Here is a 23441-nt window from a genome sequence, read left to right on the forward strand (position 1 = left end):
CTAAAATACTACTTTAAACTATTCAATGTCCTGTTATGAATATCACACACAACGTAGGAATGAGAATCAGCGTATATATCCATCTGCTGTACAAGCATTTCGGCTCCCCCCAAACATCCTTGTCAGTCAATGTCCGAAGCAGCCAGCGTCGGGGAACCGTCAGTGGAATGTGTTGCTTTGTTGTGTCGCTTTAGTTGCTTCAAAAAATCTTCAGCTTGCTGAGGCTTGGTGCAGAAAGTTTGTTTCCCTTGATAAGTGATGCGAAGGCGGGCAGGGTATAACAAGGCATAATCTATTTGAGCCTTACTCAGCTTCTGCTTTACAGGAAGAAATTTCCGTCTTTCCTGCACCCCAGCGGTGAAGTCAGGGTATATAGTGAAAGGCCCCCCCTTCCTAATGTAGCTGTTTCTTCTCCCGTGCCACCCGAAGGGCCACGTCACGGTCTCTATAATTGAGGAGACGAGCTATAATGGGACGTGGAGGGCCTCCCACGGGAGGTCTAGGGCCCAATGAACGGTGCGCCCTCTCCACCACGAATTGAGGAGAGAGGGACTCCGTCCCTATCACCGCCAGCAGAAGTTTCTCAACATACAGCTCCATTTTGACCGTGTTGGTGCTTTCGGGTATTCCTAGGATCCTGATGTTGTTTCGGCGATTTCTCACTTCTATATCTTCATTTTTGGTAGCGATAACTTTCAACAGTTTGTCCATTTGAGTCACCGTGTCCTGCGTGTGCGCGGTGGCATCCTCTGTATCTGATATGCATCTGTCTCCTTGATCCTTTCCTCATGACCATCTATTTTGCGAGCAATATGTCCATTCGCGTATTCATTACGTCCATTTTGTCTGCAATTGCTGCTATGCCTTGGCGGACTTCCAGCAAGATAGCTTTCATATCGGCCTCGGGCGTCTCTCGGATGCTCGTCGCCGCAGTGATGTTGTCGCTCTCCGGGATGTTTTGGAATTCTTTTTAGCCTCGAAGTGGAGCAGAGGCTGCCTAGCATCCGGCTTCCCCATTCTGGCAGCTCTCAGAGGTCCGCCCCGAGGCTCCAATGCAGCACAGGACACTGTGGCACGTTACGTTCATCAACCCACAGCTTTGCAAAGTACGTACCGGATGGGGCAGTCGGGCAGCGCTCAGGGTAGAGCACTCTGTCCGATGTGATCCCTCCCGTATTAATCGCGTGACTCTGCACTTCCTCAGGATTTCACCATTGATACTGCCGCCATGTTCTCGTCTGAGGCAGGGCCCAATCTCTCTCTGGGTGTCGTTACACAGAGCCAAGCGCGCTCACATCCACCGCTCCACCTCTCATCTGTGTGCAGCAGGTGTCCCGTGCTTACTCTAGTCTGTGACCAGTGCCCCCAGGGATAGTTTTGTTGCTCACAGCCGTATGACAAATTTACTGAGGCTGCACTTCAAGCATCACGCATCAGCCACTGCGGCAGAGATGTGCCGACCATCTCACGGCCACCCCCTGCAGCACTGCTCGATCAGTCGGGCTCCTGCCTGATTCCGTGCCTCTAGTGCCGCTACGACAGGAAATCCCCACAGCAGTAGTCTGCCGGGATCCGCTTCTACAGCGTCATGTGCCAGCTCTCTTATCTTTGGTCTCGCCGTGGGGCCCCCTCGCGCTAATCCCTACACGTCATACCTGCAATGCCAGGAGCTGTGATTTGGTTGGTATGCGCGCCATCAATGAGCTTTTGCAGCCCAGTCAATATTTCCTCGGAATATCAGTAAGCTCACGGCTGAGGAGCCGTCGAGAGCAGGGGCTCGTCTATGTGGTGCCTCGCAACGACGGGTGCGCCCGCCCGATGGCCGGTCCGCCACCCGATGCGCTCACACGTTCCTCCGCTCAAGAACGCACCGGTTCTTCTAAAATCTCGCCCTATCACTGCGGCCAATATCTGTTCCCCTCGAGCTCCGACACACCTTTCAGGGCCTGCACGCTGTGTTGTTCTCGCAGGCTAACGCTTTAACAATGTCTCTGCAGTTGGCTCTAGGCCCCGTAGTGGCTGGTTCCGCTATAATACGCCGCCATGCAGTGTCACTCCCAAGCACTTAATCGCCAGCGTAGCTGCTCCGGAAGCTTCAGATTACTCAGCTTAGGCTCAATCAGCAGGTTGCCCGCAAGTCCCGCAGCCGATTAATCCGCAGGCTGATGGAGGACAGTATATTTGCAGCAGGGATCACGCATACAGCACTGCACAGCGTTATCACATTGCTCCCCGATGGCCGGTCCGCCACCCAATCTCCTCGTATCTCTCTCCCCCGCCAAGCAATTGCTGTCTCTGCTGCTCACCTCCATCGCTGCAGCTCAGCGGCACTCACCGGGTGAGCGAGGCCCACGCACCGCGTGGGTGCCACGGCCTCCCGTAGACAGGCTCTGCAGGGACTCAGCTCCTGGCCGCACAGGGCTTCCTGCCGGCAGTATCGTTCGTCTCCGCTCCCGGACTCTACACGTCTTCAATTCTCACGAAACTTGCCTTAATAGTGCAGCAACTCAGCGGGTACACACTCCCGTCATTTACAGGCGGCAGCTGGCAGTAGAACAGGATAAGCTAATGGATTTTAACACCAGGCTGCGGGAGCCTCACACAGTGTCAGCCATTCCGCACTTGCGCCACCTAGCGCCCCCCTAAAAGCCTAAACCTTGACAAGAAACATTTTAGGAGGAAAAGGTGTTTGATAAAGCTTATGTAGTTTAGGAATACATTTACTTACCTTATGAAATCCTCCTTGTTGTGTTCTCTATCCTATGGGTCTCCAGGAAGAGAAGGAGCTGGAGTAGATCATAATTCTCAATCCAAGTCGGTGAGTGCAGTAGATTCCTATTCCCAAACTAAACCTGTATCTCCTGTGATTTCTAGTATAAAAAACTGCTGAATTCAGGGAAAGGTGCTCTGCAGTACGACTGATATTTAGTCACCTTCTTTGCCCATTGCTTTAGATTTATGTCCCACTGTTTTTACTCCGAGGGATTCAACAATGTTCTGCAAATCTCCCTTTCAAGTCCTCTGATTCTAGATACTTCAATAACTAGAACTGGGTAGTTTCACATCCTAATACTCATCTTCACATCAATTGCTGATTTGTATTTTCTAGCGTCTTTTTCTGTTTGCCTCTGGAGGGTTTTTCTCTTCGGCATTTTTCCTACCTTGTTTACCAGTCAATGTTTCCTCTGGCTAGGTGGTACCATTGCTGCAGGAGAGAATGAGGGAGAGGATGTGGCTTTACAGCTAGAGCGATTGACCTCGATGCTGGGGAACCGGGTTCAAGTCTCAGCAACGACGCTCAACATCCTGTGATTCTGGGCAAAACACGTAATCTCCCGTGCCTAACAAAAATGAATGTGTCCAACTGTAACGAAACTGGTGCACACGTAAAGAGCTGTGATACCTGATGTCTCGGGTCTAGTCAGTCCAGTCTAGAACCTGACAGATGTACCCAAGGGCCAAACAACATTTTCCACAGAATCCAAACCTCACTTCAAGATTTGTATGTATGCATCCAATGTGTCATTGAAAAGATTAAAAACAACTTTTTCATGTAGCCGAGTGAGCTAACAACTCTAAGTTTCTCCAATTTAACAGCGCTTGAACACAATGCACCAGGAGGCAGGTGGCATTCGAAGTGCGAAGGGGCGGATTACCAGAGGCAAAGACTATACAATCTATAGAGTCAAGCTTCTTTACATCTCGATCAGGAGGCCCCAGGGGGAAGGTATTGGGGTTTTGTTACGTAGAGGGCATTTGGACCAACAGACTTAAAAGGGAAAGGAAAAAAGTGAGGGTGATCCAGAGCAGGTCTATGGATTCTGGCTGTTTGTGAGATACTGGGCCCGAAAAGTGTGGCTTCAACAGTGCAGACATGAGTGGATAAAAGAGGGCCTCATTGAATGGAAGCAATGACTTCTCCACTGACGAGGAGGGTTGCAGGATCTCATTTAAAATGTTAGACTTTGCCTCAACAGAGAGCAAGGTCAATACCAAGGCTTCAGCTGCTTTTCGTACTGCAGTCCTAAATGAGGAAACCATCTTAAGCAGGGTCATAGGAGTTAGAGATGTCCCCTTATGATAAGGTGTCCAGGCCACTCATATTTTTTAACTCCAAATATAAGAAAATATCAGTATTATAACTGAGAAGGAGGTTATCAGACTCTTTATCATCATCCTCTGAAAGGCCATAATCTTGGTCAGGCACTGTAAGGGAATCAGACTTGGAACTAAACATTTTCTACATCTGGACAAACCTCTGAGCCCTGGGGAGATGCTCTGCCCATGGAACACCATTAAAGATTGTCTTACCTTTTCGCCTGGCCACATAAATCTTCCACCATCGAATGCTTTGAGAGTTGCATCATGGTCCACTCCAATGGTGATGTCTATATCAGCACCCAAGATGGTTCCGACTGAACAGGGAACAGCACTTTGGCAGGCTGGGACTTCTTTCTTGGCGTCTGAGCCTCTTGAGTTGCCAAGGCCACAGAAGCATGCTACCCCATGGGGGAGGTGTCCTAGGTGTCAATAGATCCAGCATGGCACATAGGCGCCTTGACGCCCATTGGGCTAAGTTGCGCGTGATAAAATCTATTTCATTCATTTCATTCATTCATTCATTCACAGTGGAAGGCCTCTAGTTGTGCATAGTTTGCTGATGGACCAGGAAACTCTGGCATAATCTATTTCAACATCAGAATCTGCTGCAATGATGAGGAAGAGTTCAGTGCCAGGGGCCATCTGAGAAGAAAAAAAGAGGACTTTTTGTACCTACCCACTTGTTTGTGTGTGATGGGTGACCTTTTAGGAGATCGTGCCCTTACAGGTGAGGGACTTTACTTGCATCTCCCTGCAGGCCTTAGCCAGAAGCAATTTGGCCTCCTGCTCCCTGATGGTCTTTGAGTGCACAGGCACAAGAATCAGAAGGCTGTGGCGTTGAGCTCCAATCCAAGATGCTACATGCAGTTGTCATGTGGCTCAAAAAGGGATATCTTCTTGCATAATCTCTAACAAGGCCTGAAAGCATAAACGTTTGTAGGAGACATCTGACCCAGTCAATGTCTAGTGCTGAGGAATTTCCTCAGTGAAACTGAGATCTCGGAAACCAAATCAATGAGGCTTGAAAAACAGAAACTGCTGCCAGTTTACCAGCTGGCCCTAATATAATATGCTGTTGTAATGTCCAGAGGAGGAGTCACAGCTGCATGGCACCACCAGAGTCACTGGAGACTCATTGCTGGTGAAAAGGTTTTTGGATCTATCTGAAACTTTGAAGGACAATTCAGAATTCTCAAAATCACTTATCATTGCCACCAAATCGAAGAATGACGCTACACACACAAAAACGCTGACATTGCATCAATACTCTAGAACTATTACGTCTGATTATATTTGCCAAAAACAAACAATAAAATAGCATTCGCCGAGCAATTTGTCTGGTTACCATAGCTACTTACACTACTGGCACAACTAGACAAAGAAGCTACTGAAATGGAGAGCAAAGCCTACACTTCTAGAGGACCATCACTTAACAGACCACATCCTGGTCAAGGCAATTCCAACTATATACCGGAAATCACTGAACAACTCCTCTGATCCATTGGTGGCATTGTGGGTGGTCTGGGGGGGATCTGTGTGATTTAGATGACGAGGACTGGGAGTAAGCGATCCAGAGCCCACACAAAATTGCAATAGGTGCGAGATTCCAACTAGTTCAGCTTTAAATTCTGCATCAATCCTACTATTCAAGGACCGGACTTGCTAGGATTAGGAGGTCAACATCTACACGGTGTCTACGGGGTGTGGTCAGAAGGCACTTTCTACCATGTCTTGTGGGAATGCCCTAGACTTCCAGAATTCTGGAAAGACATTGTGGGTGTGATGTCCCAATTGACAACAACTGAGATCTCCTTGGATGCAAAATGGCTTTTATTAATATTATAGTGGGAGGAAGGCTGGACGAAATACCAAAATATCGGACTCAACCTGGCTGCAGAGGTGGTGAAGAGGAATATAGCACGAGCATGGGGCAGTCCCGACCCACCTAAAAATCGCAGACTGGAAGGCTGATCTTGATTGGTGTCAAAAGGCAGAAAAGGTGGTGTATCTAACCGGGGATGTCCCAAGAAGTGGGAGAAAATCTGGGGTCCCTGGCAGGGTTATAGAGGGTATTAGCAAGGTGGGTGGGACCACTGTGCGATTGATGCCATTGCAGGTGGGAGGGGGAGAGAAGGGTCGCTAAGTTTCTGAAAAATGGGCCGTACAAGCTTCCCTTACATCCAGGATTACTGCACTATTGTATTGTTTTGTGATTATTGTCCACTTGTACATGTTGTGTGTGTATTAAGCTATTCCTGTTGTCCTGCGGTAAACTCTTAGTGATGAGCATGCTTTAATAAAAAAATAATTTTAGAAAAAAGAATCTACTGAAATTCTATTAAAAAATTATGTTTGACAATAAGGAGAGGTGTTTTAAGAAATGGATTGATGACTGATGTTTGACGACTAAATTTGTTTGTTGTATTATTTTATTTTTTTACTGAAAATAAAAGTTGGTAAGTGTTGGTCAATAAATATAGCTTCTGGAAATGAAAAGCTTATATTTTGTGATAAGAATAAAGCACATCTACACTACAGTTCAAGCTGATATTTAAGTGCTAATCTATACTTATATGGAACATGTATTGTTCATGAAGTGGCATCGTTTCGTTGGTTGCAGAAGTCACTTTTTGATGGTTACTTCATTATCTGGACTAATAGACTTGATGGTCTAATTATCTCTATCAATACTTTCCCTCTGGGGGTCTGAGTTTACGAGTTCAATATAAACCAGCAATGCTGTTTCATCTTATAACTTCTATCCAATGAGAACAATAGTTCTAGTTTCTAGGACTGGCAATTGTATATATATATATATATATATTTATTTTAATATTTATTTATGTATATTTATTTAATATATATATATATTTTTAAGATTCTTTTTATTGACCAATCGAAGAAATGGTCATTACATTCAAAGATCATTACGATTATTGGTGTTACATTGTCATCGCAGGCAAATGTATCATACATTAAAATGTTGTTGGTTCGTCAAGGAAGGGGATACATGGGGGCTCACAAATATTCCCACGATATTCTTTCCATTTAGTCCAGATTGCTGTCCATTTTCTGGGACAGCAACGACCTACATATACTGTTTTCTCCCGTGCCATACACCAGTCCATGTCATTTTTTCATTCGTTGAGTGTCGGTGGCGTCGCCGCTCCCCCGAGGCGGGCGATGTTTCACTTGGCAACCATCTGACCCAGCGCTGCCCAGGTTTTGCCCTTTGCATTCAAGTCCGTGGAATAGGATCAAATTTTTCATGTCGTCATTCTTCCCCTTCCAATTAGATTATCAATTTTAATATAGGATCTACTTAGAACTGACCATCGGCAAAATGAAGGGATGAAATTAGTCAACGTGAAAGGGAATGCTTCTTACTTTAGTTAAATAATAGGAAACTGCTAAATTGCATAGACGGATAACTTGGACAACTATGTTGAGGTGCCCTATTTTTTCCAAGTTTTCCAGGGGGACGCAAAGCAAAAAGCAACTGTGAGGATCAGAACCAACCCGTAGACTATGAGCTCTTAATATTTCATGACTAGAATATAATAGTCGGTAAAACGTCTTCTTAAGACAATCACTTAAGAAAGATTTGAGGAGGTTGAGTTCGACAACGGTGGTATTTATGCCCACCTGTTTATTAAAGATTACCTACCACCACTGCAATCCTCTACATGTACTTACAGCCCTCCCAATATCATGTGCTTCATAATATTTTCAGGAAAAAAAATTCATGGTTTTCATCCACGCTCCTCGGCTTGTGCACACAAAACAGACATTAACAGACCTACCTCAAAGTCTATAAAATGAAGGTTGGTTAGCAGTGTGACCAACAGACCGCTGTTGTACAATTCCTGTGCCAGCTGAGCAACTGTTTCTGTCTGTGGTTCCTTTTCGCCGGTACCACAAAGGATTTCCTTTGTAGCTTGCAAGCATTTCGATACTTCTTCAGAGGCCTAGGTAAAAGACATCATTATTTGTCAGACCAAAAAAAAAGCCCTTGGCGCAAGCACTATGCACAAATCTTGTATTGATTTAACATATGGGCAAGGGGAAAATGGGCAATTTTTTAGCTCCAACCATGGCAGGAGAAATATTACAGTAATTGTTTGAAATATTTTATAAACACAACTACCTCAACAGCATACAAACTCTATCAACCCAAAGAGATGATTGAGTATCTGAGTACATCCCGCTGACCAGAGCTGTATTTCATTCCCTAAAAACAGGGGGCATGGCTGTCATTAATTAGTGCAGCAAGTACAAAGGCACAGAGGCTAAGGGGTGAGATAGGTCCACTGCAACCCAACGAAGACAGCCTTTTACTTCCCAATCAAAGTTCAGGGGGCATCTTTCTTGCCCATGGCACCATGGCTGCGCCACTGCCTTAAAATAATTAAGGGCCTTATCACAGTGCTTTAAATGGGGGGAAAACAGTGCAGGTACTTATTTGAATGTGGCGAGTGGGCGGGGCTAGGGGCGAGGCTAAAGGCAAGGCATGCCGATGCTTATTGACTTCTTTACTAGTTGCAACACATACCAAAACACATGAGAAATTTGTTTCTATAACTAAAACCGGTTAATTTGTTATAAAAGAACGAAATCCGAACACAGTGACATGTTAACATTTCCTTGTGCTGCAATATTTCTCTCGCTATCATCTCGCACAATAAACACACAGGCAAGCAGGTAAACAGACAAAGTAAACACAAAGAGATGATGGACGGAGCACTGAAACTTTTCAAACACTCACCCCCAGTCACAGACCTGGGTTGAATCCATCATTGTTCTTTAGCTCACTTCGCCACCCCAGTTCAGACATAGCTGTATGCAAATCAGTCTTGACCCTGTGCCTCATGGGAACAGTCCAGCCCGAACTGGCAAGCCATGTCTTCCCTGGACCGGAAACAAGCATCCTGAGATTGGTTTCAGGCTAACAGCACTCATCGGCCAGGCTAGCTTGAATCCAGTGGCAAAGTGAGCAAGGGACCCACGTCTGGGCATACCCTGCCAACTTAGGGCGAACAAAGCAAACATAGAGATGATGGATGGCGCGCTGAAACTTTTTAGAAACTCACCCCCAGTCACAGATCAGGGTTGAATCCATCATCGTTCTTTAGCTCACTTCGCCACCCCCGAAACCGGTCCTAGGATGCTTGTTTCGAGTCCAGGGAAGAGGGAGGAGTAAGGGGGCAGAGGGAGTAGAGGGAGTGAGCCCAGTCTGTGGGTTGGGGATGGGCGCCAATATGCACAGGGCGAGTGTGTAGACTGTCTTTGTACGCTTTGCGCCGAGCAGTATATCTCCTATGTCTGTGGGGTTGGCCTCTGTAAACAGAGAAGTACGTATCGTGAGCACTGTGGTCCCCTAGAGGCCGAGGTACCCCACCAGGTGCAGTAATCGCGGGGTCGTCCCCAAAACAGCTGGTCACTCTGCGGGTTCTAGGTGGAAAGGGGGGGAGTGTCCCATGAGGAGTGAATACGTTAATGGGAGGGCATGGATGTGGTACCGTGTGCATTGTGACAGTGCTGCTCCAATGGCCTTTTGTATCTCCAAGGCACTTACAGAAGGAGCAGAAGACGCTTGCACAGCTCTTTCTGTATTACATATTGCGCTCTGTAATACATATCGCTAGGACTTTTAAGTGGGCCGCGTCTCACCGGTGCTAAGCACCGGCAGTTTTTGTAAAGGGGGCCTTGAAACGAGTCTCTATCAGGCTCTGTTTTGTGTCCTGGCACAGGCAGCCCGTTTATTTCCGCGCTGCAGTGACAGCAGGCACATCCATGTGCGCATGCTCATACTGCTCACTTCTCACTAGTGGAGAAGTTACGGTATGACGTCATGCCGTGTGAGCCTTGTAGGGGAAGGGAAATCCTTTAAAGAGAGTCATGTTCTCTCTGGACTTCCCTTCTATTTTTGAAACTCAGGAGCAGCAACATTGTTGTGGTGTCACCAGGGCTTTAAGTGGAAGCTTTTTCAATATTGAATACAAGCCATAGTTGCTGCTTATTTATCTTATACAACCATTGACAAAAAGCCACTAGTCCTTATTTGTTGTAGGTATGATGTAACTTGCTGTATCATATATCTGGATACAATGACAGAAAAAGTAAAATACAAGTCGGGCGGCACACTATGCTAAGCACAGATTTTTAGCTGACGTATTTTAAGCCACACCCTTAATTACAATGGCCACGCTCCTTTGAGAGACACCCGCTCCCCCCCCCCCCAGTTTTTTCATCCCACTTAAAGCCCTGCATATCGCGATTCTAAAGGGGCATTGCCCATGCTAATAAGGGAAACACTTTGCCTCTATGCCCACACTGTATTACGTAGGAGGATGCAGGGACAAAGAAACAATCAAGAAGCAAACTGAGTGTGCGCCACAAAGAGGTGGCGCAGTCAGTTCGCCTTCCGAGGGTGACCTCCAAATTATAGGAAAGGGGGGGGCCAAACACCCACCTGCAGTGAGGTGCAGTAAATCACTGTCCCTACCTGCAGAGGGAGATCTCAAGGAGGGATCATTAGGTCTCGGGACCATCCGGTCTGCCGAAGGCAGAACCGGAAGTCAAGAGATTTAATGACTTGGAGAAGAGGGGCTTGAACCCGCCCCTCTTCTCCCCTGTTCTCCATTGGCTGGCCTCTTCAATGCTGGCCAGCCATTGGAGAAGAGGTCCCGTCACTCCGATCAGGCCCCATCCTTTTCGGATCGGGGGCGTGTTTTTTGCAAGAAGTCTCATTCTCTCCTCCAGCCAATGGCTGGAGGAGAGTAAAGACAAACACGCCCCCGAATCTGAAAAGGACGCTGCGTTTCTCCGAGGCATTTCTGCTCTGCCTCGGAGAAAGGCGGTGGTGTCTTTCGGTGCCCTCGGCTCGTTTTTGGAGGGGGGGGTTAGTATATACAAATGCGCGGAGTCTCTGTAGTCGCAATAGCTCGTTTTTCTAGCAAAAGGTGTAAAATGGTTAGAATGCAAATGACCTGCTTAGTTAACCTCAATTGCGATGTTCTAAGAGATGCCGTCTTCTGCTTTCTCATTTGATTTGAATCTGCCGGCTCTCCGCCAGCCTTGGCTGCTTCTCTTGAGTCGGCGGTCTCGGGGCGCTTCCCAGTCAGGGTATGCGAGCCGCTTCAGTGCTTAATTTGTAAAATATTAAGTGCTGGAGTCCTATGGAAGGTACCGCAGGAAGGCTGACAAGTGTTGTGATCTTGCGCGCACTGTTTCTGTCTATAAACCCGTAAGCTCTGGTTGCATGCAGCCGATGTGTGGGGCAGGGTGGGCGTGAGGGAGAGTGCTTGTTGTGTTGTCACAACTAATGCTGCCCCTCAGTCCCACTATCCCTCGCCCTCACGCACCTGTGCACTGAGGTTGGCCTCAAAAGCGACCGGCTTCCCTGGGGCTGCAGTAGAACACGTGCACCGGAATGGTAAACTTCACAACGTACTTGTGAAAAAGAGGGGAGGGGATGTGGCCTCACGGCCAGAGATGCCGACTTTGGAGTTGGGGACCTCCGTTCGAGCCTCGGCCCAACATGCGGTGATTCTGGGAAATAATCTCCCCGCGCCTACCAAAATATGAATGTGTCCTTGTGTAACGTAACGGGTGCTCGGGTGAGGTGTCCCGATACCTTCGGGTCGAGTTCGCGCTATATAAATCGGCAAAAAAAGAACCATCTGTTGAGAGAGCTCAGAAAGTTACAGAGTGTCGTAATTCAAATATATCGAGAAGATTTTACATATTAGCAACAAAAACCGTCATAAAAGAAGTCAGCCTTGTGTGAGTGGCAGCTATGTTCCTCATTCAAAACAGATACTTGCTGCGTCTGTGTGGAACAGCGGGGTGCCGTCTCCGGTCCTGTAAAACCCTTCTCTGGGTTTTCGTCATTCCAGAGACAACTGTGAACCAATGAAAACCTTACAAATCCACTTCTACGTGCAATACACCAAACCAGGAAGCGGTGCCCTCGCCTTCCAAGGCTGTTCTGACATTCTGCGGCGCGGGAGAAGCGTTAGGCCAAACAGTGCCTTGGAAACGTTACTAGAACCGCCAGATAGCATTAACGTGTGCCATGTATGTATCATCGGTACTACATTGTCCATATTGTATTCAAGGTTCGCTTTACCATGACGAATAAATAGTAATTCCTATTTGCATAGCGCCCACTCTGCCCTGTGCAGGTCCTCGTTGCGCTGGGCGGTGCTCCAGGGATCAGATATCGCTTTCTGTTCATGTCCATCCCAGACCAGAGTCAGGTTGGTGTTTGTGGAGACAAGGGTCAGAGCAGTGTATTTGTCAGTTTTAATGAGGTGTGAGGTGTTTTCTGTGGATAATGCTAGCACAATTATTTATTTGGCAGTAGTGAAAGGAAAAGAAAAGGAAATTCGCTAATATGATTCAGCGCAGCGTGTACATTTTTAAAATGAAATCTCACTGACCGGCGTGCACTGGTTACACAGAGTGAACTCTGCAAAATAATCACAGAAATACTATGCCTTTCTGCCCTCTGCTCCTGTCGTTTTTGGTGCCCTTCTGCCCTCTGCCACTTGTTTTTGTCTCCTGCCCTCTGTCCCTCTCGTTTTTTGTGCCTCTCTGCGCCACTCGTTTTTCTCTCTGTCTGTGCCTTTCTGCCCTCTGCTCCTGTCGTTTTTGGTGCCCTTCTGTGCCATTCGTTTCTGTGCCTTTCTGCCCTCTGTGCCTTTGACCGGCATTAATCTCCAATCATTTTCAAAGCTGCTAGTTGCTGTTCGCTTTGGTCTGAACTTTTTTTTCCCCCTGCATGCATGCCTTGTTTTTCTCAGATCAGTTTGCCGGTGGGCTGGGCCTCGAACCAGGTCCTGGAGATTTGTTTGTCTTTTTGTTACATTCTCCGATCTAATAAAGATTGTTGTTGTATAATGGACACCGGCTCCCCTTCAACCAACCTTGTGACATCTGCCCTCCTCCAGGTCGTTTAGGCCAATCAGCAAATGGATTGTTGTGGTCAATCCAGCAGGCAGGTTACGCGCCCTCTGGTCTTTGTTCCACTTCCAGGTCATGTTGTTGAAACCGAGGGACATGCAGAGGCTTCGAGCAGAGCGTTTTGGTGTTATCCTTAGGAAATAAATATATCCCTAGCTGTATCTGTTTTTGCTGCGATTAAATTGGCAAAGGTGTAGGATGTTAAACCGGCAGGAAGGGATTGCGTGTAGTGAGATAAGTAGGGAGAAACCGAGACTAACGAGGCATCCTCCCCATCCCCCAAGGTGAGAGCTTTGAAACGTTTCCTATTTTTTAAACAAGAGGGCACAGGGATACCTTTCGCTCGGAGCCATATTCGAATACATTTGGTAATTTTTTATCCACATCTACAATCTACCCTGTTCTTTACCTTCCACGTTTTTTTTAACTAAACAGTGCAAATTCGACCCGAAGGTTTTGGAGCGCCTTATCACAGCATCATTTATATTACACAGGATAGGTTCATTTTTTAGACACAAAGCAATTAAGTGATTTACCAAGAATCACAGGATATTGAGCGATGCTGGGACTCGAACATGGCTCCTCAGTTCTAAACTGCATTCATAAAGCCACATCCCCTCCCCCCCCCCCATACGCTACAGGTAATGTATCCGCTTTCTGCCCTAATCCACGCATTTCTCCACGATTTACATCAGTTCTCTGCATCCTCACTTAACCTCTCCGCATTTGATCTTGACTCTCCTCACGTTGCCTTTCCAACTTCTATGCATGCTCTATCATCTGCACCCTGCACTCTACATGCTCAGTACCTACGCTATCACATTTATTCTAAAAACGGTAATTCTGCTGTTTACTTGGGCTTATCCTTCTTAAGGGCTGTCCACTCACCACATGCAGTCCTGACGCTTCATATGTGTTCTCCACTCTCCACTTACACACTCTGAACATTCATTCACCACTGTGTAAATTCACCCTCTGTCCTACACAGCTGCTTTTCACCCCCACATGCACTTTTCATACAGTCTCCACACATTCTCTCTACTATCCACATACTCTTACATTTTTTCTCCATGATCAACACCACTGTGCCCACACTGTTAATATTTACATCACTTTCCAGTGAACTTCCACTGTTTACCATGTACATCAATTGCCACCCAGGTGTATGCTCTACACTCCACTTTTGTACCCCATCCTGCACTTGTACTCTACACCCTGTTCATCTGCTCTTAAGCCTGCACATTTTCTTTATCCATCATTTGCTCTCTCCATACTGTGCAGTATCCATTCTCAACACCACTTCACCACATCTACGGTGTAGAATGTATATCTTTTCTCTCACCATGAACATCAGCCCTCCATGGTCCACACCCACTCTCCATTTTTGCTGTCACACTGGGAATTTGCTATTCATTCTGTTCATCCTCTTTCCATTGTCTCCACTGCACAATAGTCTCCCCCCCCCCCATCTAGATGCATTGCCCACCCATGCTCTCCACTATGTACATCGGCTGTCCACCCTCCACTCGAGATCCTTCCTCAAGTCTACACACATGCTCCTTCAACCTTCATGTACACTCTCCACACAACAGATCGAACCATCAATAATGCAGCAGGTGCAGTGGCAAGGGAGTCCAAACGGGGTGAGGGGCATCTTCACCCTAATCATGGCACTGTTTCACTGCCTAAACAGGGCAGTAGGCCTTTTTCCGTTTCTGCATTGGGAGCCATGGTACTCTAGCACATGCTCTGTCTGTTGCGAGACATTTTGGTAGCTTACAGTAGGCTTAGAGCCCACCTATTGCTTACCCTGGTTGCCTTCATTATGCCTCTTATTTATGTAGGCTTTCTTTAAACTTTTTATGTTTTTTCCTACCCTGGAGCATGGACGTGTTACTCACGTTTCAGACAATACTTTTTTTTTGGTTTTGTTGAAGCACCCTGAGAGTACCTGTGCTTTCCAGCTGTCTCTTTTGTACGTCTCTCCCTGCTGTATTCCTCTTTTTCACCATCTCTAAGTTGCCGTTGTTGGTTCCTCCTCACCCACCTTACCTTGCTCTTCTTGCTCCCCACCACCCCTTTGTCCATGTACTTCCCCCATTCACTCCCTCCATTGTCCAGTTGCTAGCCAGAGCTGATTGCCCACCTTGAGTTGTCAGCTTACGGCCCCATCTCCTCCTTGCTTCTCTAGCCACGTCTGTCTGTCTACCCTCCGGGTGGGAGGGGCAGGGACAGCAAGCTGACAATAGAGAGTGGGCGAAAGGGACTGTGGCTCGGCATTGGTAAAGTTAGAGCTATTGGCATTGCTCATGACAATGCCGTTTCTTTAAATGTTTTAAAAACAAAAACATAAACAAAAATAATGTCATTAGCAATGCCAATAGCTCTAACTTTACCAATGCCGAGACCATTGCATTGTAAATGCTTGTTTTTTTTATATAACAGGCCAAATGTTGCGTGCACTGTAAAAAAAAAAAACGGATTGGCTGCTTCAAATGTAACTGGTCCGCCTTTCACTAGCGCCCTCCCAGGGCAGGCACAGGTTTCTGACAGCCCTGGATCCCGTGCGTCATCTGCAATGGGGCGCCCTGTGCCTGTGTTTGCCCAAGACACCTAGTTAAAAGGTGCGCCGCAGCCCAAACAGGGTCAGCGCGCCCTATGAACATACACCAGGTTTCGACATCACAACCTGTAAAGCCTGATTCAGACTTCTCCAACCCGGAACCAGCTGGTGATGAAGGCACAAAGAAATACGGTATCGGTATTTCTGAGCTAAAACATCTGGACACGTGAAATTATGAATATTTTCCAGCTGAATGGACTTTCTTACTCCGTGAAGGAGACTCTTTCATGGTGCAAAAGACGTACGTTGGGCAAGTGCACCACGTGAGTTGAGTCATGAAACGCGATTATTGTTTCCCTTATAAACCACGCACGACTTGTGTGAAAACAGACCTTGCCACGTGATTCTTTTGTGCAGTACAGACAGACAATGGAATTAAAAAAAACAAAAAATGAGCTCATCGCGCCTACTCCTTGAAAGATCCGGAACTGTGCCACGAGACTTGACACTTAACCCAGGCCCGGCCTACTGCAAAGTTTATGAAAGTGAAGATAAAAATAATAGGTGGGCAAATGACCAAAGAGAAATGCCCTCAAATCCTATTCTCCTTTGAGATCAATCTTCCCATTTATTGTGCGTTTGCTACACAGAGGAAGTGCTCACCCAAAAAACGTGGCGAGTGAAGAAAGCAAAAAAGGACTCGTCCACGTGCCCTCACTAGACGCATTCTAAATAGACATGTCGTTGAAAAAGTTAAATATCAAATTAGCCTAACCTCTTTCAGGTAATTCGAACAGGAGTTCTTACAGTTTACAGTTTGTAATTAGCACTTGGTCATAATTTATGGATGGAAGAGCGTGGCAACTCGGAAAGAGACAAATAGGAGGCAGGAATTACTTTAATTGAGCTGCTCATGAAAGGAACAGCCACTCTACAGTAATCTGCCAACACTGTTCAACAGGTTGGAACAGTGGCTGCAGGCATGGCTCGAAGGTTGCGGGGCGGGCAAGAGGGCGCATGGGGGTGTGTGGTTAATGCAGTGGTCGAAGTGGGGAAAAAAAAGTAGGGGGAACTGTGGGCGGAGAATCAGAGGGCGGGAATAACTTGAGGATTGGATCAGGGGGCGGAGTGAGAGGTGTGGCCAGGATGCGCAATGATAATAACTTAAAGTTATTATCATTTCATGTTTCCTTTACGTTAACGTTGCACTGCTTAAAAGCAGTGGAGCGTCGCTCCTGCGCCATAGTAGAGGAGCCGCCACTGGGTTGGAATCTGTCTGCCTGGGTGGTTCCTGTGAAGGGGGGCATCTGGCGACCCCTGTTCACTCGACACTTGGCGGTCTGTGGCAAATGTAAAATACATTTTTACTATGTACAAATCCCCTTTTTAGGAGCCGCTAAACGTTTACCAAGTCGTAAAATGGGATTGCGAATGGATATTGATTTGGAAGGGGCATGTTGTAGGCCCATCTTCCCAACTGTAAATCCTAGTAAAATGTATCAATGTTACATGACCCGAATCCTACAATTACTGACTCTGGAGTTGGGCTAGTAACCCAGTCGCTAGAGGAAAGGGGTTCCTTAAGATACCCTTTCCTTTTATGAATGTTAAAAAATAATTGTTGGGAAATAGGCAATGGGCTGCCACTGCCAACTTTCGAACTATTTTTTTTAATGCAGTACTGTTTCCATTAGGGGAAACTGCTTTTAAAAAAAAGTGTACTCTTGTTAAAGGCAATCACAGACATGGTGGTAGGCTGACTCTAGCAGGCCACCAACACTGTGATTGTGATCAATCTTAATGTGTCGCAAATTGCAACTTACCTAATGACTGATCATTAGGCACGGTGATCAGCGACTCACTATAATTCCTTATTTTGTGAGGCAAAATATTAGCACTGAGGTAGGTTTGCAAATCCACTTTCCATTTGCAAAAAGTCAATGCCAAATTTGCGACCACTTTTTGCAAACAGAACCTTCACACATCAGGCCCACAGTCCTTAAAACATATGAGCGATGATATGCTGGTATGAAGATGGAGAGAGGGTGGATGAAATGCATTGGGATAATTATAATCAGGAGGGTCATTCATTACATATGCAGAGGCACAGGGCACATTTGGAGTCAGAGCAAGCCAGATCCTTAGGTATGCTAGATTGGCCAACACTGCATGAGAACTATGGATTGAATTCCAGAGAGCTAAAGCTATCATCAATCACACTAGAGTCTATGCTAGTTATTAGAACAACGCAGGCTAGTATCACAATTATACAGGACACTGAAAGCCGAGAGCATCAAGACTCCTCTTACAGCTAAGACAGCACTGGCAGGATAACATACAGGAGTCCCTCACAAAGACTGGAAGTTGACATGCTCTCAGGTTCAAAGAGTATCGAGTAATACTTGATTTAAGCGGATTCATTTTCACTTTTTGGACCAAACCAATATGATACCCGAAAAGCTTAATATACCCTGAGAGTCCTTCTACATACTCTAAATGAGGGTAGCTTGTAGCCTCCTTTTTGCACGACCTTGGTGGCAATCACAGTAATGGTGGCCTGCTTCAGACCACTATGCAATTGATCACTATTTTTTATTTTTTTTAAGTGCAGTCCACGTCCTTAAGGCAAGTGGGACTGCATTTTTAAAAAAGAGAACCTTTTCAATGTTTTTCTTAGTGAGGGCAGTGATCTCGTGGACTGCTGCTTACTCCCCAACAAACTTTGTTTTACATTCACAAAGGGGAAGAGGTTCCAATTTTACAGCACATTTAAAATGAAAAATAGGCTAATAAATAATATATATATTTTTAAGTCGCTTTATTGCAACTTTAATTCCCTAGGGTGGGTATCTTCTCTGAGGGCTAATCTTATTTACTTATCTCCAGAAGTCAGGCTGAGAATTCTGGCACACTTTTTGAACTTCATGTAACCTTTTCTTACAAAAGAACCAGATTAGGAAGAAACAAGTGCCCAGTGTTTGAAGCGTAATGGAAATTAAGAAGCTTGTATTCACTCATGGACCTAGATGAAAACAGTATTTGAAGAACCTGGATACACCCTACTTTGAGAAATCATTTCCTCTGGTAGACAACTCATAGGTCACAAACATCCATGGTATTCCAAATACTGCTTTGTTGATTGTGCTGACATAGAAAAAAAACACGACAACGAGATTGACTGGTTAGTATGGAAATCTGAAATGATGTTATGAGGAAAACGAAGATAAATATTAAGAACCACGTTGTCCCTATGGGAAACTTCAAGTGCTTTTTCAATAGAGTATGCATGTCACTATATGTTATTGGTGAACTCAAAACAAAAAACATTTTTCAAGGCTTCTTTCAAAGTCTAATTTGAAGTCACATTTTGCTTTGGTTCGATTTTACAACACTATACTGAGACCTACACTTTATCGAATGTCAACAAACGAAGTCTCTACAATTGAATTATAATCACCAATATTCGATCAATTAAACAGAACTAAAGAAGACTTGCTTTGGCACAGTGAAGAGGATAAGGCACTGCACTTTCAACATCACACAAGAAAATACAAGAACCCCTTGCAAGATACTAACTTCTGAATCTTTTCAACTGAAAGGGATACAAAGGTCACTCAAGATGAGCTTGAAGGTTTCTGTGTGGTGTTGTAGCAAGTCCTATGTTAGACCGATTAGGATCATTTATACACTGATGGTCTTTCATTTTTTATTAACTATGTGAAGACGTGGGTCAGGATTTAAAATGTACAGAAAACTCATTTAGCAGGGCCTCCAACACATTCCAATCTTTATGGGGCTACTGATACTTCACTGGACAGAATTTCCAATTGTTTAAAATGTCTTGTTCACATTCCCAATAATTTCATTTTTGTGACCCCTACACCTGTTATTTGTTTCTTTTTGCAGATGCTCCACGAACAAAATGACAATTCTAGAATGCCCACTTCCACTTCCTAGAGAGAGAGAGCCCGGTCTCTGGCCTCTCTCGATTCCTGTGTGATTCGTATTCAATGCAGACATCATTTGCCTCTAGAAATGGATGACATTACCTTCCCATTGAATGCTATCTTGCATCAACTAGTTGTTCAGATACTCCTAAACAGGTCTCAGATCAGTAATCAGGAAAATAGGCGATGAGAAGCATCAAGAGCCTGGAGACCCGAATAATGGAAAATGCAGATCATCTTCTGCAATGGGAGAATTCTCTTGAGATGGGCAGACTTAAGGGGTATGCAACAAAAGTGAATCACTGTGTTACTATATAGTCTGTGTTGTCTTTCTTCAAGTTAATTGTCACATAATACCCCATCCACCAGCTGGTATCTCTATAGTGCTCTCACCTTAAAAATAAATGATGCACTTCAGGTTCTAGTACTACTTCACAGTATTCTTGAAGGTTTAATGCTTTTTATGACCGGAGGCTACCACACAACTCCTCTATATACATAAAATTGTAAAGAAAATATTATCTTAAACATCCCCAACTATGAATTATACAGCACTTTATACACTGGACTAAAACCAGTATATACACTGAGATGCACCAAAGAATAGAACTCTGGCTAGTCCATGCAAATACAATATTGAATAATTACACATGAAGTGTTTAAAGTCAATACATCTACAACTTACAACTTCTGGGTAGATGGTAGTTCAATATAACATATTTTAACTAAACTTCCCCAGCACATTGCTCAGTCTCTTCTTTCAAGATCATTCAATATTGTTGCTCTTCTCATGTCTCGTGTTCTTCACTTTCCCACCTGTAACTTTTATTGCTCTACTCAATTTTCATATACGTGACCCTTTGGTTCTGATATATTTTGAAAATAGTGTGATCACTTTTCATCGGTTTAGTAAACTTCCACTACTTTTTTCTTACCTACCGACCCTTATATCTCCCAAATTTAATTTTTGCTATTCTTGCAATCAAATAATTGTTCTCTGTAGCTCCTAAATTTTTCTTGTCTTTCCTCACCTGCTTTGTTTTCTTCATTTTCTCTACCTTTATTAACCCAGTGTGCGCTTAATAAATGAGTCAGGCTGCCTACCTTTAAACAGCTCAAAAGGCACCCTTCCTGAGTTGACATGAGGTGTCAAGATGTATACTTTAACTTTTTATAGCTCTTCTCTCCAGTTTTCTCGTTGCATCTTACCAACTGAATGCTTCCTCTTAGTATATTTATTTAGCCTCTAGAAGGCTACATTAGTCTCTGGATGGTACCTTGCATACTACTTGGAATTTATACCTCTTCCCCTTAAAAATGTCCACTTCTCAGGCTATAAACTGCATAGAATATGTTCATACCCTTTAAGGCAAACAATTCTCTTCTAAAAACATTTTTATGAAAATTAATAGCAGTTCTTGTTTCTACCTCATCCAGTAATGCTATTTCTGACGATCATGGGTACATATCAAACAGTACCATTAAATATCTATAAGCTGGGGGCGTGGCTTGCAGCCAAGCGAGATGGCCGCAGCCTAGTTGGGCTCCGGGGAAGAGATCGACTCCCCGCTCATCCGTCATTCATCCGAGCACTGATCCGATCCCACAGGTCCAGAAACGAAGGCGGACACACAGCGGCGCTACCGGATCCGACTCCCGGGTCCCTCAGACGTCTGGAACGGAATCGGCAGGATCCGCAACTTTGCGGCCCGGCTCGGCGTGTGCGACCGGGGCCTCGAGTGGCGGGGTGACCCCGGGCGCGGTGTGACCGGACCGGCCTGACCCGGAGGCGGAGACGGAGGCTGGGCACCTGCCAGCAACTACTGACGGCGGCGTTACCGGAGGCAGCCGGGGCAGAGATGAGGCGAGTGCTCCAGTGAGGGAGGCGTAATCGGGTCTGCTGACTTCGATCGGCCCGCAACGAAGAACCTGCCCGGGGCGCCGGGGCTGAGGCGCGAGCTCCGCTACTTCTCCGGCGGGTCTAGCCCGCACTCGGAGGGTTGCTACCGGACGCCGAGGGGGCTTCCTCGAGCCTGCGCTGCTAGTGGGGACCGGTGGGGCGAACCGTGGACTGTGACCCTGCCCTGTGCCGGGCCCCGCTGAGGCGTGCAGCTGGCCCTGCTGATCCGCAACACCCCTTGGGGGACGACCTGAGACGAAGCACGCTCCCTCGGCTGCCTGAGGGGTTCGTGCCCGGCCTGAAGAGCCCTGGTGTATCGACTCCCCGCTGATCTGCAGGAGTGTCCTTTGAGAGGCATCATCTATCCGCACCATGAGCGGGAAGGGAACCAAGGGGCACCATCAAGGCAAGCTCGATAAATTCGCCTATGCCAAAGACCCCGCGGTGTCCGACCGCGGCGGCCGCTAGGAGAAGATGGTGGCGACCACCGACGCACCGAAGGTGACACTGGAGGACATTATGGCGGCCTTAACACAGGTACAATCAACGGTGGGGACGATTTCTACGGACGTGTCCCTGCTCCGCGCGGACTTCTAGAAAATGTCCGCCAGGGTTGCGGAGGTGGAGCAGGTAACGGAGACTCTGGTGAAGGACTCGAGAGGCCTTCTGCAGAGGGTGTCGCAGTTGGAGTCAGAGAACAAACGTATGGCGGCCCGGTTGGATGACCAGGAAGGGCGCTCTCGCCGCAATAATGTGCGCATTATTGGGATTCCCGAAAGTGAGGGGCACCCAGCCATGGACCTATATGTCGAAGAACTGATCAAATCCAAGTTACAACCCCGGGGCCTCTCAGCGTTTTTCTCGGTGGAGCGAGCACATAGGGTACCGGGAGGGCGTCCGAAGGTGGGAGCGCCTCCGAGGCCCGTCCTGGCCCGCCTGTTTAATTTCCGAGACAGGGACGCCATTCTGCAGGCGGCACGGGTGGCACCACCTATCAAACTACAGAACTCCACGGTGTCCTTCTTCCCTGACTATACGGCTGCGGTGGCGGCGCAGCGGTGGAGTTTCGTGGTAGTCAAGAAGAAACTGAGGGCCAGAGAACTTCCATATGCAATGCTCTTCCCGGCACGTCTTCGTGTGGCGGCGGAGGGCAAGACTCTCTTCTTTGACACACCAGAGGAGGCTCATGACTGGTTGGAGGGGTGGCGCCAGGCTGGTGGTGCACGGCGCTCTAACCGGGGGACACGGCGTCCCGGGAGTGCGGACGAACCTAATGGACAAGATCGGCGCCTTGAAGAGGTCGAGGAGGAGCCCACCGGTTGACGTGCTGGCTTATATCATTCCCGAAATGTGGTTCGGGGCTGTCCTCCGGGGACCGCTGCTGCTGTATGGTCCACACATTAGCTGTTTTGGGACATGAACGATGGGACCTGGGGATAGGGGACGTCCTGGTCTCCCTCGGACTCCACGCTCCTTAAAGCGCAAGTACTGTTTGGGGTTCATGGGATCGAGCACTCTGCTGAGTTGGGGTGGCGGGCAGTTCTGAGTCCGTGTGGCAGGGAGGCAGGGAGGGGGGCGGGGGGATGGGGTACGTTCTTTAGTTTTGTTCTTTTGTTCTGGTTATATAGGACACGGCCTTCAGACTTACACCACGCACATGTTCAACACACGACCCGGGTCGCCTTCTGCACTATCCGACTCCTGCTCTGTCGCTTCACCCACCCACCGTGAAGTCGGACTTGTTTAGTGAGGTAGCCCCTGACACTGACAGGACCCCGGTGCAGCCCCTCTCATTACTTACCTGGAATGTTCGGGGTTTAGGAGATAAAATCAAGCGAGGCCTGGTCCTGCATAGTATCAAACGATGTGCCCCGGCACTGGTCTTACTTCAGGAAACCCATCTCACAGGCACTGCTACTAAAGCGCTGGACCGATGGGGATATAAGATGGTGGTGCACTCCCG

General features: G+C 46.8%; 1 protein-coding gene across 3 annotated transcripts in view; it reads right to left on the reverse strand.

The window, feature by feature from the left end:
• The window catches only part of CAB39L (calcium binding protein 39 like), a 757003-nt gene that overhangs the window by 354906 nt on the left and 378656 nt on the right, over positions 1 to 23441 (reverse strand). For all 3 annotated transcript variants that reach the window (XM_085621896.1, XM_085621898.1, XM_085621897.1), the window contains one exon: positions 7905 to 8069. In XM_085621896.1, coding sequence (XP_085478022.1) covers positions 7905 to 8069 — 165 coding nt within the window. The remainder of the gene's footprint in view (positions 1 to 7904; positions 8070 to 23441) is intronic.

The sequence above is a fragment of the Triturus cristatus genome, chromosome 8 (assembly GCF_964204655.1).
Source record: "Triturus cristatus chromosome 8, aTriCri1.1, whole genome shotgun sequence".
In the NCBI taxonomy this organism is placed as follows: domain Eukaryota; kingdom Metazoa; phylum Chordata; class Amphibia; order Caudata; family Salamandridae; genus Triturus; species Triturus cristatus.